This window comes from Xyrauchen texanus, chromosome 14 (genome assembly GCF_025860055.1).
Source record: "Xyrauchen texanus isolate HMW12.3.18 chromosome 14, RBS_HiC_50CHRs, whole genome shotgun sequence".
NCBI classification, from domain to species: domain Eukaryota; kingdom Metazoa; phylum Chordata; class Actinopteri; order Cypriniformes; family Catostomidae; genus Xyrauchen; species Xyrauchen texanus.
The window spans coordinates 25,843,715-25,858,994 of NC_068289.1; the positions used below are offsets into that span (position 1 = coordinate 25,843,715).

At 38.8% G+C, this 15,280-nt stretch overlaps 1 protein-coding gene across 2 annotated transcripts in view; it reads right to left on the bottom strand.

Annotated features, from left to right (window-relative positions):
- Positions 1–3,135: 3,135 nt before the first annotated feature.
- The window catches only part of LOC127655076 (uncharacterized), a 50,132-nt gene continuing 37,987 nt past the window's right edge, over positions 3,136–15,280 (bottom strand). The window contains exons 2-6 of one of the 2 annotated variants that reach the window (XM_052142683.1): positions 7,069–7,275; positions 5,969–6,960; positions 5,828–5,894; positions 4,430–4,598; positions 3,136–3,466 (exon numbers count right to left, since the gene is read on the bottom strand). In XM_052142683.1, the coding sequence (XP_051998643.1) occupies positions 3,331–3,466; positions 4,430–4,598; positions 5,828–5,894; positions 5,969–6,960; positions 7,069–7,273 (1,569 nt within the window). In that variant the 5' untranslated portion in view covers positions 7,274–7,275 and the 3' untranslated portion in view covers positions 3,136–3,330. Of the gene's footprint in view, positions 3,467–4,429; positions 4,599–5,827; positions 5,895–5,968; positions 6,961–7,068; positions 8,184–15,280 lie in introns of those variants that run through there. The other variant, XM_052142684.1, reaches the window with a different exon arrangement.

The window sequence follows — 15,280 nt, forward strand, 5'->3', positions numbered from 1 at the left end:
CACACAATAGACAGAGCTTCAGCTAAGTTTGTATACTCATAATGTGTATTGTAATCGTGTTACACTGGTCAGAAGATGCATATGCGTTAGAGGTATCCACGGGTCATTAAAATGAAACCAAAACATGACCCCAACCCATACACGCGACAGTGTGGCCTGGCCCTACCCGGCCCAAATGTTACCGTCAGATTTTAATCCAGAACCAAACCTGAAATCGCTTACTCGCTTTCCAATTTCTACTCCTAGCAAATACTGTTGCAATAAACTGTATTTAATGTAAGCAGCTTAGGAAACATTCATAACACAGGGTTGCTGCAGAGTTTTTAAAATCAAATTTAAGACTTTAAGACCCTTTTCAAGACGTGAACAAATAAAATTAATATTGTATCCTCATACCAAAACAAACCAACACAATCTCAAAATAAATAATTCATCACAGACTCTTAAGGCAGGGTACACATTCAAAATGGCCCTAACATTGCTTATCAGTAAAACAGGGTAGGATATTATTACGGTTGTGACGTAATGCAGCTATGTTGTTTTTGCTGTTGTTGCTGCTGTCTCCTTCTCCTTTAGGATTGGTCCTGGATCTAATGCAACGCTATGGGTGGTTGGATCAGGGAAGAGGCTTGGACTATAAATTCCCCGGAATTTCTGTAGAGGGTGCTCTCTGCCTCTTTGATTGCCCCGGTGTTGTACTGTGTGTTTGTCAGCCGGTGAAAATGTAGCCCAATCGTGTGATTTTATGTGCTCTTAGCTTGTGTTAAGCAGAGTATGGTGTAACTACTTTGATACTGTGTGATCTGTACTTAGCACATCAGTGCCCCGTGATCGTATCTGTATGTTTATGATTAATTTGAGAAGCCGTAGGGGGTGAGTGCCTTGTTTTCTTTGTAGGCCGAAAGGCCGTTATTTTTCTCCTGGTTATTGTGCAAGTTAAGGAGATAGGGTATTTCATTGTATGTTTTGTTCTTTTTTTTTTCGATTCACAGGAAAGGTAGTTTTCGTGGGAAAGTTAGTTCTGGTTGGTTTATTGTTTTGGCATTTGCTCACCCCTGAAGATCTTGCTTCTAATCTTTTCCCTGCTTGTTTGATTCTTTGATTCTGTATTTTCAAGATATTGTTTTATGAATGTCAACACAAGACGGCCCTGAAAACAACTTAGAGGGCAAGAAAATAGCAATAAACTCAAGCTACCTAAAGGAATTGGTTTTGTTGTTTATGTTACACCCTGACCTAGACCAGGGATCGTAACATAAATTGGGGGCTCGTCCGTTGCATATCAATGAAGGTAATTGATATTAGTTTCACATGCATTTGTTGCCTGGTAATTTTCCTTGGGTGCGGGACGAATTTGAGGAGTGTAAGCATGGAATTTGATTTAACGTCATTTACGTTGTCTCCTACCACGGAGGAATTTAATAAATGTCGTAAAGCTGATTTGTTACAAATTGCAGATTTCTTTAATATTGTTGTTCCTAGGGAGGGGCGAAAACAAGTTGTTAAAGAGAAGTTGTATAGCAAATTGGTGGAGGCTAGAATTTTGCCTGATGAATCTGTGGAAGGAGTAACTGGGACGGGTGCTGAGGCAGTAGTTGATGGAGATACCTTTTCTTTTCCTAGCATTCCCGATTTGATCCTATGCTAGCTATTAAATTGAAAGAGTTGGACTTGCAGTTAAAAAAACAGGATTATGATGCACAGCTTCTTCACTTTCGGACTCGGGAGTTAGAGGTTGATAGTAAATTTAATTTATGCAGGTTGGAACTGCAAGCCAAATTGCCATCTAATGTACCTGTGCCTGTGCCCAGATCTAGACCACCATCTCCTCGTTTGCCAGTTTCACCTGCACCGAATCAAAGTCTACCCATTACCTCCTCTGTTGGTGCGTCTGTGACCAGCCTTGATGTGAGTAAATACACTGTAAGAAATTTACTGTAAAATTTACAATAACTTACTGGCAACTTCAGTTGCCAGGAAGACTGTAAAAAATTACAAGAGTCCTGTAACTCATCAACTACAACTGTACTGTAAAAATTTACACGAGTACTGTAAATTTACAAGAGTCCTGTAACTCATCAACTACAACTGTACTGTAAAAATTTACACGAGTACTGTAAATTTACAAGAGTCCTGTAACTCATCAACTACAACTGTACTGTAAAAATTTACATGAGTACTGTAAATTTACAAGAGTCCTGTAACTCATCAACTACAACCGTACCGTAAAAAAACACAGCACACTGCTGTATATATATGTTTATGCTGTGAAATTGTCTTTACAGCTGTAACTAAAATTACAGTCGAAATAATGTTTATGATTGCAAGTGAAATTACAAGAGCAACTATGAACTTGCATGTACTGCTATACATTTTACAGTAGAGCATTTGCTGTGGAATTCAATTCACTAACTACAGTTGCGATTTTTCACTGCTATGATAGTGTAAACATACGTTTGCTGTAAGTTTCAGCCTTTTTGTCAAATAAAACTCACAATAACAGGTTTTCATAAATATAACAAATTTATTGTGCAATAATGGCTGTTTAACATAAGCACCAGATTCCAAAATATATTTGGAGAAACAAAAATGGAGATTGCACATTAAATGAAAAGCTTTAGCCTTGGAAAGAACCACTGAGAACAAAAGCATTTAAAGATTAGTTCACCTCAAAATAAAAATTTCCTGATAATTTACTCTCCCCAATGCCATCCAAGATGTTCATGTCTTTCTTTCTTCAGTGGAAAAGAAATTAAGTTTTTTGAGGAAAACATTTCAGGATTTTTATCCACACAATGGATTTCAATCGCAACCAACATGTTGAAGTCCAAATCAATGCAGTTTCATAGGGCTTTGAAGTGCCCTATGAAACTGACCGATCGTTTCTCTAGATAGGACCCTTTTCCTCAGCTGGGAACATGCAGAGCTGTTTGAAGCACTTCAAAGCCCTATGAAATTGCATTGATTTGGACTTCAACATGTTGGTTGCGATTGAAATCCATTGTGTGGAGAAAAATCCTGAAATGTTTTCCTCAAAAAACCTAATTTCTTTTCCACTGAAGAAAGAAAGACATGAACATCTTGGATGGCATTGGGGAGAGTAAATTATCAGGAAATTTTCATTTTGAGGTGAACTAATCTTTTAAATATTAACTATAAAGGGTACACATCCCTAAAGTGTGACTGAACTTCAGTCATAAACAAAAGAAATGGTCTGAACTGTGCCTACCTTTAATTTGCCAAATCCATAAAAATGGCAAGAATACTTGAACCTCAATCATGAACATCAGGTCAGAGTCTCTTGTATCAATTCCACTGGAATACTTTTGTTTAAATGGCAAGCCATTCAAAGTCCATTAGCTTTCGTAACAGTGTGCATACATGTGGGTTCATTCCATGCATTTTCTTGTCTCGCTTTCCAGCAGCAACTTTTGATCCAGTTTCCGGGTTAATGCCCACAAGTCCTCTGTGGAAAAAAAACACAACATCCAATTATCAAAAAAAAAAAAAAAACAGTATACACAAACAATAAAATACAAAATTTGTCAGACAACTCATAAATTACATTTAAATTCAATTAATAAAGAGTTAGATCATATTTAATTTTATCAGAAATTTAAATATACAAATATTTAGCCTTCCATGTTTACAATAAACAAAATGTACAGATTATATCATTATTATACGGATTATGTACAGAATTTATAGATTGAGCTCTATGCTGGGATTCCTCATGTTCAGCATTTTAAAAAGCGCATTTCTAAAAATTTGGCTACAGAACATGTAAATCATTGTGCACTGCAATCTACTGCATTGTCTAAAGGGAGCCTGCCGTGATTATGGAGCTGTTAAATGATCTCCTTAAGATATTTAAGATAAGGTAGAGCTGTACTGTATTTGAGTGCAACCACATTTTGTAAAATGCAATAAAATCAAGAATCTGTGATGTCAATTCTCTTTGAACTTTATTTAACTGAAAAAAAAAGTACAAAGAAAATATTTCCAATATTTTCACTGAACAAATTAATTGTATTTAATAAATAAACAAGTTTAGATTTTGATGGCTGCAACACGTTGCAAAAAAGTTGGGACAGTCAAATTATTATTATTAATTATCTTTCATTGATTTATTTTTTCTGTTATTATAATTTCTTTTATTTTTTTTATATGGTTTTGCATTGTTTGTAGTATTTTAATTATTTGCATATTTGTAATAGATTATTTGCTGCGGTTGTATATTTGTAATGTTTTGTGCTAAACTTCTTAACTGCTATACTCTCTTGGCATTCTACTCTTGCTAATTGAATCCAGAATGCTAATTGATTATTCTTAACTAGTCTACAATGACAAAAATGGAAGTTCAATCCTAAATTGACCTTAAAAAAAAAAAATCAAGAAAATTGGAGTAAGATTTTATGCTCTGAAATACCTCTGAATAAATTCCAGCGTGCATGCAGCATCATCCTGATAAGCAAGGTTTAAGTTGTAATAGGTCGCAAACATTGCTGCCAGGCCCTCAACAAATGCCTCTGAATATGGGCCCAGGACAACTTCCCTTTCAACTGATAACATCCACTTGCTTGGGGTCATGGATTCACCTATAAAAAAAAAAAAAAAAACGGCATGGCATAGATTAATAAGTGTTGTAAAAGTATGGTTCATGGGTAGCTCATGTTAAAGGGATAGTCTGAAAAGAATGAAATGAAGTGAAAATTACCATGATTTACTCACGCTATTCTAGGAGTAAATTACTTTCTTCTTTCAGACAAATACATTCAGAGTTATATTAAAAATGTCCTGGCTCTTCCAAGCTTTATAATGGTAGTGAATGACGGGCAAGATTTTGAAGCCCAAAAAGTGCATCCATCAATCATAAAAGTACTCCACATGGCTCAGGCCTTCTGAAGTGAAGCGATGCATTTGTGTAAGAAAAATATCCATATTTAAAACCATATAAATTAAAATATCTAGCTTTCAACATATTTATGGCTGAAAAAGTGAACTCTGACCTGACGCTAACGAAGAACACGGGAGTGCAGAGGATAAAAAATAAAACAGACATGAACTAGAAGTCTAAAACAAGAATTTTTAAAAGGGAAATTTCTGAGGAATTTGATATAAGAGAAGACCTTGAGTTTGTTACACAGCCCTATTTGTTTGAACAACATGAGGCGTTAAAGCTTACACCCTACGTCATACATCATGTCAGGAGTTACTTTCTTTTGGCATAAGCTGACTTTCGCTTAACAATGTATATTTTTCTTACACAAACGCATCGGTTCGGAGGGCCTTTATTTACCCCCTGGAGTTACTTTTTACTGGATTACTTTTATGATGGATGATGCCCTTTTAGGGCTTCAAAATCTCATCCTCCATTCACTGCCATTATAAAGCTTGGAAGAGCCAGGACATTCTTTAAATAACTGATTGTATTTGTCTGAAAGAAGAAGTTCATATACACCTAGGATGGCTTGTGGGTGAGTAAATCATGATGTAATTTTTAGATAAAGACACTATAAACTATGGATTAATAATGAAGATTAATGTTACTAATAAGGAGTTTTGTTACTAAGGAGAGAATGGTTCAGAGACAACAAAAAAAAAAAAAACAGGGGACAGAGAGAGCTACCTATGGAAGGAATATAGGAGTGAGAATAGAATTGTGAAATAGAATATAGGAACAGAGGTGGCAAAATTGTATTTTGAAAATGGCCATTAAAGTGATTGTGAAAAACAGTACAGGACAAAGAGGTATCGATGTACAAGAGCTAGAAAGCAAAGAATAGTGTGTATGATGAAGACACAGACACAAAGTAAAGCAAAAAACCTTGGATGATCAGTGCAGGTGAATCAGGTAATCCCTCACTTTCCATGTCGGCTGCAGTTGCTGCTGCCTAAGAAAAACCAAAAATAATTTTGCATTACAATTACAACTTTAAGACATTAAAAATCTAAATGTTATACTTACATCAGCTTCAATTAGAAGGGATTCTGTTCTCTCTTTAAAATGGGCCATTAAGAGTCGCAAGATGCACAGGACCAGAGAATTTCCCTCTTGATACTTTGCCAGAACAGCACACACCTCATTGTTTGTTGGCTTTTCTTGACAAAATCTTAGAATCCTCTTTCCTTTCCCTTCAATGCTCTCCATGATTTTTTGTAGCAGTGAGATGTCAGTAAGCAATTGGAAATGTAAAAAGATCCCCTTCAGACAAAACAGGTAAGGCCATGAGTTCTTTAGTTCAGACAGTGGCGGAGGTGGAGTGGCGTTTATATCACGGCGCTGACGGTAATATGTGACCTCCATCAACTTGTGAAGTTCTCCTCTATCGCCTCCAGACATTCCTTCAGTCGAATGAAGCAGTACCATTTGCTTGCGCTTCTCTTCTAGAGTGTCGTCATTTTCTCCAGCAGGAAGCTCCTCTGGCTGCCAACTGACACAACCATATTGATCAGCCAGCCTTCTTGAGCTCTGGCTTATGGTTCCACATGATGATCGTAGTCGTTCTTTTCTCCGACGAGCTAATGTGTTGTTTCTGTTTACATGTTCAACACGGGTTTTAACTTGCATGAGCAAAGAGGCATACCCACTACCTATTTTTGTTCCATCAGACAGAACATCAGCAAAGCTGTCCGGGTACTGCTTAACAATATTCTGCACTACAATCTGACACTGTGCCTTTGATGGGTTTACTTCATGTTTTTGCATGTTATCCACTAACATTCTTACTAGCTTCCTTCGATCAGCTGGTGATGGTCTTTTATTATTTGCAATGGCAAGTTTAAGTCCAGAAGGCATGACTTCAAAAGGCACCTTAAACGTTTCAGCCCAGGCGCAAGATGCTGAAAAGCAAGCAGTAGAACGAGATGGTGTAGAACTTGAACTCTCTGATCCAGGGCTTGATATATCAGAAAGAACTTGACGCGATGAACGTTGGGGATTCGAGCAGCTGGATTGTTCTAACACAAATAACCAATTAAAAAAATTAAATTTGAACATGAAACATTTTACAATATTTGTCAAATAGACATAAGTAACAAGTAGTAATTTTAAATTAAAAAAAATACCTTCATTTTTCCATGCATTGAGTAGTTTGCGGCATTGTATAGGCCTGAGGAATTCCATGAGGTCTTCTTCTTTGACATACTGGAGGTCATCTTTTGTCTCAACACCAATAGCAGATAGCCCATGGATAAACTTTTGAAGCGTTTCATCAGAGAGACCAGGTAACGAAGAGGAGATGGCAAGTTTTATTTCCTCTAAATTAGACATACCTTAAAAAGATGGAAAAGAGTGGTGCAACACAATCACAGACAAGCCACATGTGTTATACTCCTGGAGAGGGTAATAATCTAATAGCTCCTCTTGAAGTACACAGACATTTCTTGGGTCCTCATCCGTTATGCAGTATACACCCAAATCCACCAACTGCACAGCATGTCGTTTCTCAGACACAAAGTAAACCACTGAATTCTGGTGAACAAGAATTAGTTTAATTCTGCCAACCTCCAAACCATCATCATTACTGGCCAAGAGAACAACCATGTCTTTCCTGTAATTTGTTCCTTTCAAAGTGATTTCAGTAGCTACTAATGTATTGCCTGGCTGAAAATCAAAATGATCAACTGATTCCCTGATCGCTTCGTTAAAATCATCAGAATAAAATTCAGAGCCTTTTTCAACTTGCACAGAAAGCTGAAAGAGGTTTCCAGCACTTAAATAGGCTTGGAGAAGCTGGTGCCTTTCTGCAAGTGTTGCGCATAAATTTTTGAAGTTGTGCAATTTTCTAGCACATTGTTTGAAATACGTATGTTTGCTCTCAAACCGCATAGTCCATAAGCGAATGAGTGGTCCAAATTGTTTATAAGCTCTGGGTAATGGCACAAGTAGTGATGTTTAGGCTTGAGAGGCTTAGAAGGGAAAGTAACGCACCTAAAATGAATGTACTCATCAATGAGCACTTTCAGATAAGCAACCTGATCTGCCAGTATTGCTGGTGCACAAATTAGGTCTACAACTTGTCTCAGGAGTAGAATGAGCTGCCACACTTCTGATTCTGGATCCTTAATTCGGTGTCCAACAATAACTGGTAAAAGTCTTAGAAGACACCAGTTCTGAACAGCGTGACCACAAAGCTTCTCACTCCCTGAGGTAACCTCAGCTGGTTTATCGGCAGCATCATTTCCTGTGTACTTAAACTGTTTAATATAGCGATTAAGCTCTGTGAAAGTAAAGCATTTCTCTTGATTTACCAAGTAATCAATGTACAACTTAAGATCAGATGCCACAACACCCTCAAAGAGGTCATGTCCAAGGCAGGGGGGCAAGCCAGGCTGACAAACATGAAAATAATTCAGCTGATTAAAAGGAGAGTTAAATTTGACTCCATCAACTACATTATCGCCAATGGTAGCAAGTTCCTGAATGTTTCTCTCATAAGACTCTACAGTTCGCTTCATAGCAGGTTCTAAAGGTGTGGCATGGAATGAGTTTCTCTCAATGGTGCAACACCTGCAGAAATGTAGGCTTCGGCTAAAGTTCTCGACAAAACCACCAATCATGTGGGATCCCAGGTTGTCACCTACGATGGAACACAAAGAAGCTTTCAAAGTTTTGCCATCATTCACAACAACACCATTCTCCTCAAGATCTTTCAGATCTTCAATTAGTGATCTAAAAACATGAGCTGGTCCAAAGTGCTTAAAATCTTGCTCATTACACAAAAGAACAAGTTGCATGTGGTCTATGTTTGACCTGTTGTGAGGTAAAATATCAGACAAGGTAAGATAAACTGCCAGTATTTTGTGTTTCTTTCTAGCTGACCCTAAAGGATTTACCACCTCAAATGAATCCTGGTAAATGATCAAACCCAGAGATGATGGATCAGTTTGAAAGAGAGAATTTTCAGAAAAATTCTTACCATCCTTTACATCCTGAAACAGATCAGTTTCAGCTGTTTGTGAGTGCATCTGCTCATATTGATCCCTGACAGACTGGCACTGAAACAGAGCGCTGATGGTCTGCTTAACTGGGACATATTGAGCAAAGCACTCTTTCCCATTTCTTTCACTGACTCCAAACAAAATAGGGACTGGCTCAACATAGTGGAAATCTTGCTTGAAAGTAGTCTTTCTCCTCTGTGCTGTACTTAGAACTCCACTATTACAAGCTGTCAGCAAATCCTCCCTAGACAACTGATCAATCACATCATTAATCCTTTCCTCTGGTAATTCAAGCAAAGCAAGCTTTTCTCTCAGTTTGCTAAGAAAATATGACTGCCCAATGTCATGGATGTTTTGAAATTCTTCAACAATGCCTTGAATGGTAGACTCAGGTAATAGCAATTTAGCTTGCAGTTTCAGATAAAAGAGGGTTAAATTTCTTAGAAAAAGAGATTCATCCACAACTTCAGGAAAATTTTGCTCTACAACCTCTTATTTCTTGCTCTCAGACACGACATCTGAAACTGGAGTTTCCATGGTCATAGCAGGCTCTATCAGATGGTTTACCGAGCACATTTGATGTGCCCGTGATACATGTGATGCAAATGTAGATCTCACCTTAAATGTCCTGCTGCAACCAAATGGGCACCGGATCTCCAGACCTGACTGAATATGTCTCTTTAAATGAGACAAAAGCTGTGTTAGGGTCCCACATTGAACTTCACAAAAGTCTACATGGCATTTAAATGTTTTATCTCCACACATCTGTGCCTGATGCTCTTTAGCAGACCGGTGATGTTCCCTGTGATTTCTGTATATGTGGGACTTCAATGAAGAAAACTTAGTGAAAATATGTGGGCAATCAGGTACACCACATCTAAATCCTGATTTAGGCACATTTCTATGCAATTTCACATGCTACACAAAACTCAGGATTGTACTGCTCTCATTATTACAGAAGTGACAGATAAACATGTTTAACTGCAAAAATCTTAATTCACAAGCTAATAAATGTACAGCAATAAAGCATGTGCACAGCAAATTCCAATGTGCTTTCTATTGAACAACTAAATTACAAATAAAAATACCAAGCACCCACAAGTAATATTAACATAAAATTTAATAAATAAAAAATACTTCGTTACAGCATCTTAAATCGAACAAACACGTGCTATTAGCTAATGGCTTGGCAGTCAAGTTAAACACTAGTTGCATAAAACCTACACAATTTAATTGCAATGTTTAAAAGCTTACATGTCTACTACCAACAACAATGTAAAATAATTTTATACCGAACAGTTATCAAAAATGTAATAGTAAAATGACAGCCCGGCCAACTTTCATGGTGAAGAAAATATAGCCAGCTAATCGTTAATCTGTGAATGGACTCACTAAGCAAATTCAGTATCAATAAAATTGGACAAATAATCTATATTATCAATTTTGCAACCTCACAAAATAAAAATAATAGTTAAAATATTGTGGATGTTACCGGATTTCACATTTACACTACAGCTTCGTCTCACTCTCATTCGAGGTCCTCCTCCGGTAATCGTAGATCTCATGAGGTGAGCGCGAAAATTGAGTGGTGACAGAGTGATGATGGAGCGCGTGGAAAGTCCCAACTGCCAAGATGTCCGCTGAAGATGACGATTGACGAAATGACATCACACGCACTGTGCTACGTCGATGTCGTTGGGAGTTTTTAAAAGCCAACAGTTTTAAACTACTATGTGTACGTTCTATAATCAAATGTCAGAGTCTAAAAGGTGTAAATAATTCGCTAAAAAGGCTGTATTTATTACAGTTGACTATTACTTTAGTGTTATTGACTTGTGAAGCCGTTAAACTTTTTTTCATTCTTTTAAAAAAAGAATGAAAAAAATTACAATGGTATGCATGATATCCAGTAGCATTTACTGCATAATCATGTTTCCAGAAGTCATAGGAACATGCAATAACAGTGGTCTACCACAGTATCTTATTGGACCTCTAAAATTCACACCAATACGCATGCGCCCACATGGCAAAATACAGCAAAATGGAAAAAATACTGTAAATTTTAAAATACAGTAGTCTATTGTAAATATTTACTGTAAAAACTACAGCAATTTTTTAGTGTACATTACACTTGTTCCTCCTTTCAGAGAGATGGAGGTAGACTCGTATTTTGTCGCTTTTGAGGGCATAGCAGCTACATTACATTGGCCAAAAGAGTTGTGGTCGCTGTTATTGCAATGTAAATTAGTGGGTAAAGCTCAGGAAGTGTGCACATCTTTACCTATTGAACAAAGTTTGAATTACGATACTGTTAAAGCTGCTGTTTTGAGAGCATACGAATTAGTACCTGAAGCTTATCGTCAGAAATTCAGAAACCATCAGAAAATTTCCAGTCAAACATTTGGCGAGTTTGCTCGCGAGAAAACTGTGTTGTTTGACAAATGGTGTGCTGCAAGCAGGGTTACAACATTTGAGTAATTACGCAAACTCTTGTTGCTAGAGGACTTTAAAAGTTGTGTTTCAGAGGACATTGTTGTGTATCTGAATGAGCAGAAGGTCTTATCTGTGACTAATGGCGTTGTTTTGGCAGATGAATTTGTGCTCACGCACAAAACTGTTTTTACTCCGTCTGTGTGTAGAGAGAAACATGGTTCATCTGTTGAATTTCCTGTGAGAAACGATTCAAGGGATTTTTTTAAGGGTAGAGGAAAACGAGAGAATAGAGAGGCAGCCTTGAGTGTGTTTTGTAATACAAATGTGGCTCGTGAGGGAGAGAGGCGTGTGTGTTTTTTCTGTCGTGAGCCGGGTCATTTGATTGCAGATTGTAAGCGCTGGAATCAGAATAAACCATCTGAGAAACCAAAGGGAGTTGCTCTAGTTCATAATGCGCCCCCTGCGTGGAACTCTATTAATCCGCATACAAACTTATACTACCCATTTATTATGAACGGTTCAGTATCTCTCTCAGGTGAACAGGGACACTTGAAGCCGATTACGATCTTGCGAGATACTGGTTCGGTTCAATCTTTTATTGTGGAGAGCGCACTCGATTTCTCAGAACGGTCATACTGCGGATCTAGCGTGCTAATCCGTGGCATTGAACTCGGTTGTGTTAAAGTTCCCTTGCACTCTGTTTACCTCCAATCTGATTTGTTCACTGGAGTTGTATGTTTGGGAGTACGTGCTCAGCTTCCGATAGAAGGAGTAGGTTTGATATTAGGCAATGATATTGCTGGTGGTAAGGTGTTTCCTCAGCCCATTTTTGTGGACAAGCCAGGGGTGTCTGGGTTTTGTTAGCGGGTTGATGTGGGCCAACAGTTTCCTTCTGTTTTTACTGCTTGTGCGGTAACCCGTGCTCAGGCTAGGAAGTTTGATGATGTTTTAGATGTGTCTGAAACATTTATGACTGATAAAGTTGATAGAGAGGAATGTGTGCAGGATGTTTCTCCTAAGGGGTGTGATTTCGACCAGGATGTTGCAGTCCAGTTTGAGTCTATGTGTGGGACCGGCAAAGAACAGCTGGCGGCTGCGCAGAAAGCTGACCCGTCTCTAGTCAAATGTCTCACTGAGGCTGTACAAAAAGATGAAGTAGCAGATAAGGATACGGCTTATGTTTGGGAGGATGGAGTGCTTATGCGTAAGTGGTCTCCATCAGAGAAGGATCTGAGCTGGAAGACTGTTTTTCAGGTAGTGGTTCCTCATAATTATCGTGAACAGATTTTGTGTTTAGCTCATGATCATGCTCTCTCTGGCCACCTGGGAGTAAACAAGACTTTTAGTCGCATCCTTCACTATTTTTACTGGCCTGGCTTGAAAAAAAAACGGTTTCAGAGTATTGCCGTTCTTGTCATGTGTGCCAGTTAGCTGGTAAACCTAATCAGGGAATTCCTAGTGCTCCTCTCCATCCTATTCCAATTGTGTCGGAGCCATTTGAGAAAATTATTATTGATTGCGTTGGTCCATTACCCAAGACTAAGTCTGGATATCAGTATTTGCTGACTCTAATGTGTGCTGCTACGCGGTATCCCGAGGCAATTCCTATGTGTACCATTAGGGCTAAGAATGTGACTAAAGAGCTAGTCAAATTTTTCTCTACATTTGATATTCCTAGAGTGATACAGTCGGATCAAGGTACAAATTTCACCTCCAGGCTGTTTTCTCAGGTTCTGGACTGTTTGTCAGTAAAGCATAAACTTTCTAGTGCTTACCATCCAGAGTCACAGGGAGCACTGGAACGCTTTCATCAGACCCTGAAAAGTATGTTGCGTACGTACTGTTTTGAAACTGGGAAAGATTGGGATGAGGGTGTTCCCTTGGTCATGTTTGATGTACGAGAGACCGCTCAGGAATCCTTAGGTTTTAGTCCTGCCGAATTAGTGTTTGGGCACACTGTGCGGGGCCCATTAAAACTGTTTCGTGGAACAGTTGCTGGCAGAGACAACCCCCAAACTAGCTGCACTTGAGTATGTGAAGTCGTTCAGAGAACGCCTACACCGAGCTCGTGAAGTGGCACTTTCGGGGTTGGGCCGTACTCAGGTTAAAATGAAGACCCGCTTCGATAAAAAGAGTGTCTTTCGAAGTTTTCAGGAAGATGATTTGGTGCTTGTCTTTCTTCCTCTTTCAGGGTCGCCATTGCAGGCAAAGTTCTCAGGTCCCTACACCATCAAGCAGAAACTAAGTGACACTGATTATGTCATTTATACTCCTGACAGAAAACGAAAGACCCGAGTGTGTCACATTAATATGCTAAAAGCCTATGTAATGAGGGATGTAGTTCAAAAGGATGACTTTCAGAATATGCAAAAAAAAAACACTGATTCCATCTCTAAAGCTATGGCAGCCGTATACTGTCCTGAGGATGATGGGCTGCGAATGCGAGATGTATCGTGTGCTCGGTTGGATAATTCAAAGCTTTTATTGGATTTAAAGTCCCATCTGTGTTACTTGAGTGAAGCTTGTCAAAGTGATGTTATTGCGCTCATTAAAAAGTTCCCTGCTCTTTTTTCTGATGTGCCAAGTCAAACTACAGTGTTGGAGCATGATATTGATGTGGGTGATTGCTCTCCTATTAAGCAGAATTCCTATCGTGTAAACCCCATCAAGAGAGAAATAATGCAGGAAGAGACTGCATATTTGTTAGAACATGGTTTTGCTGTGCCAAGTTCCAGTTCATGGAGCTCACCCTGTCTGTTGGTGCCTAAATTAGATGGCAAATTTCGATTTTGCACCGATTACCGCAAGGTAAATTCCATAACGAAACCCAATTCCTATCCTTTACCAAGGATGGATGATTGCATTGATAGGGTTGGCGCTGCAAAGTTTGTGACTAAGCTCGACCTGTTAAAAGGTTACTGGCAGGTACCTTTGACCGCCAGGGCTTCAGAAATCTCTGCCTTTGTTACACCTGATCACTTCCTAGAATACAAGAGGATGGCTTTCGGGATGCGAAATGCACCCGCCACTTTCCAACGCCTGATGAGGATAGTGCTGGCTGGGTTAGGAAACTGTGAGGCATACCTGGATGACATTGTCGTTTGTTCATCTTACTGGTAGCAGCATCTAACAAATCTGTATTCAGTTTTTCATCGACTAAGTGATGCATCGCTTACATTAAATCTTGCTAAATGTGAGTTTGGTAAAGCTGTTGTGACATACCTTGGGAAATGTGTGGGTCAAGGGCAAGTGCGTCCTGTTAATACAAAAGTTGAGTGTATTATTGGTTTTCCCGCTCCTAAAACGAAACGAGAGTTGCGCCGCTTCTTGGGAATGACCGGGTATTACCGTGCTTTTTGCAAGAACTTTGCTGAAGTTGCATCACCCCTTACCAACTTACTGAGTCAATCTAGAGTGTTTGAGTGGACTTCAGAGTGTCAGTCAGCTTTTGATGCGGTTAAAACGTTGCTGTGTAGTGCCCCAGTTCTATCAGCTCCAAATTTTTCACAACCATTTAAATTGGAAGTGGATGCGAGTGAGGTGGGAGCAGGGGCAGTTCTTATTCAGGAGGATGCTGTGGGAATTGATCACCCGGTATGTTATTTTTCAAGGAAATTTACGAAATCGCAGCAACATTATATAGCACAATCGAGAAAGAGGCTCTTGCGCTGTTGCTTGCACTCCAGCATTTCGAAATTTATCTTGATGCTTGTAATGTCCCTATCCTGGTGTATACTGACCATAATCCCCTGGTTTTTCTTTTTCGAATGTCAAATTCGAATCAAAGACTGATGGCGCTGGTCTTTGTTGATACAAGGTTTTAACTTGGAAATTCGGCACAAGAAGGGGTGTGAAAATATACTTGCTGATGCCTTGTCACGTGCGCCATGTTAATTTGGGGGTT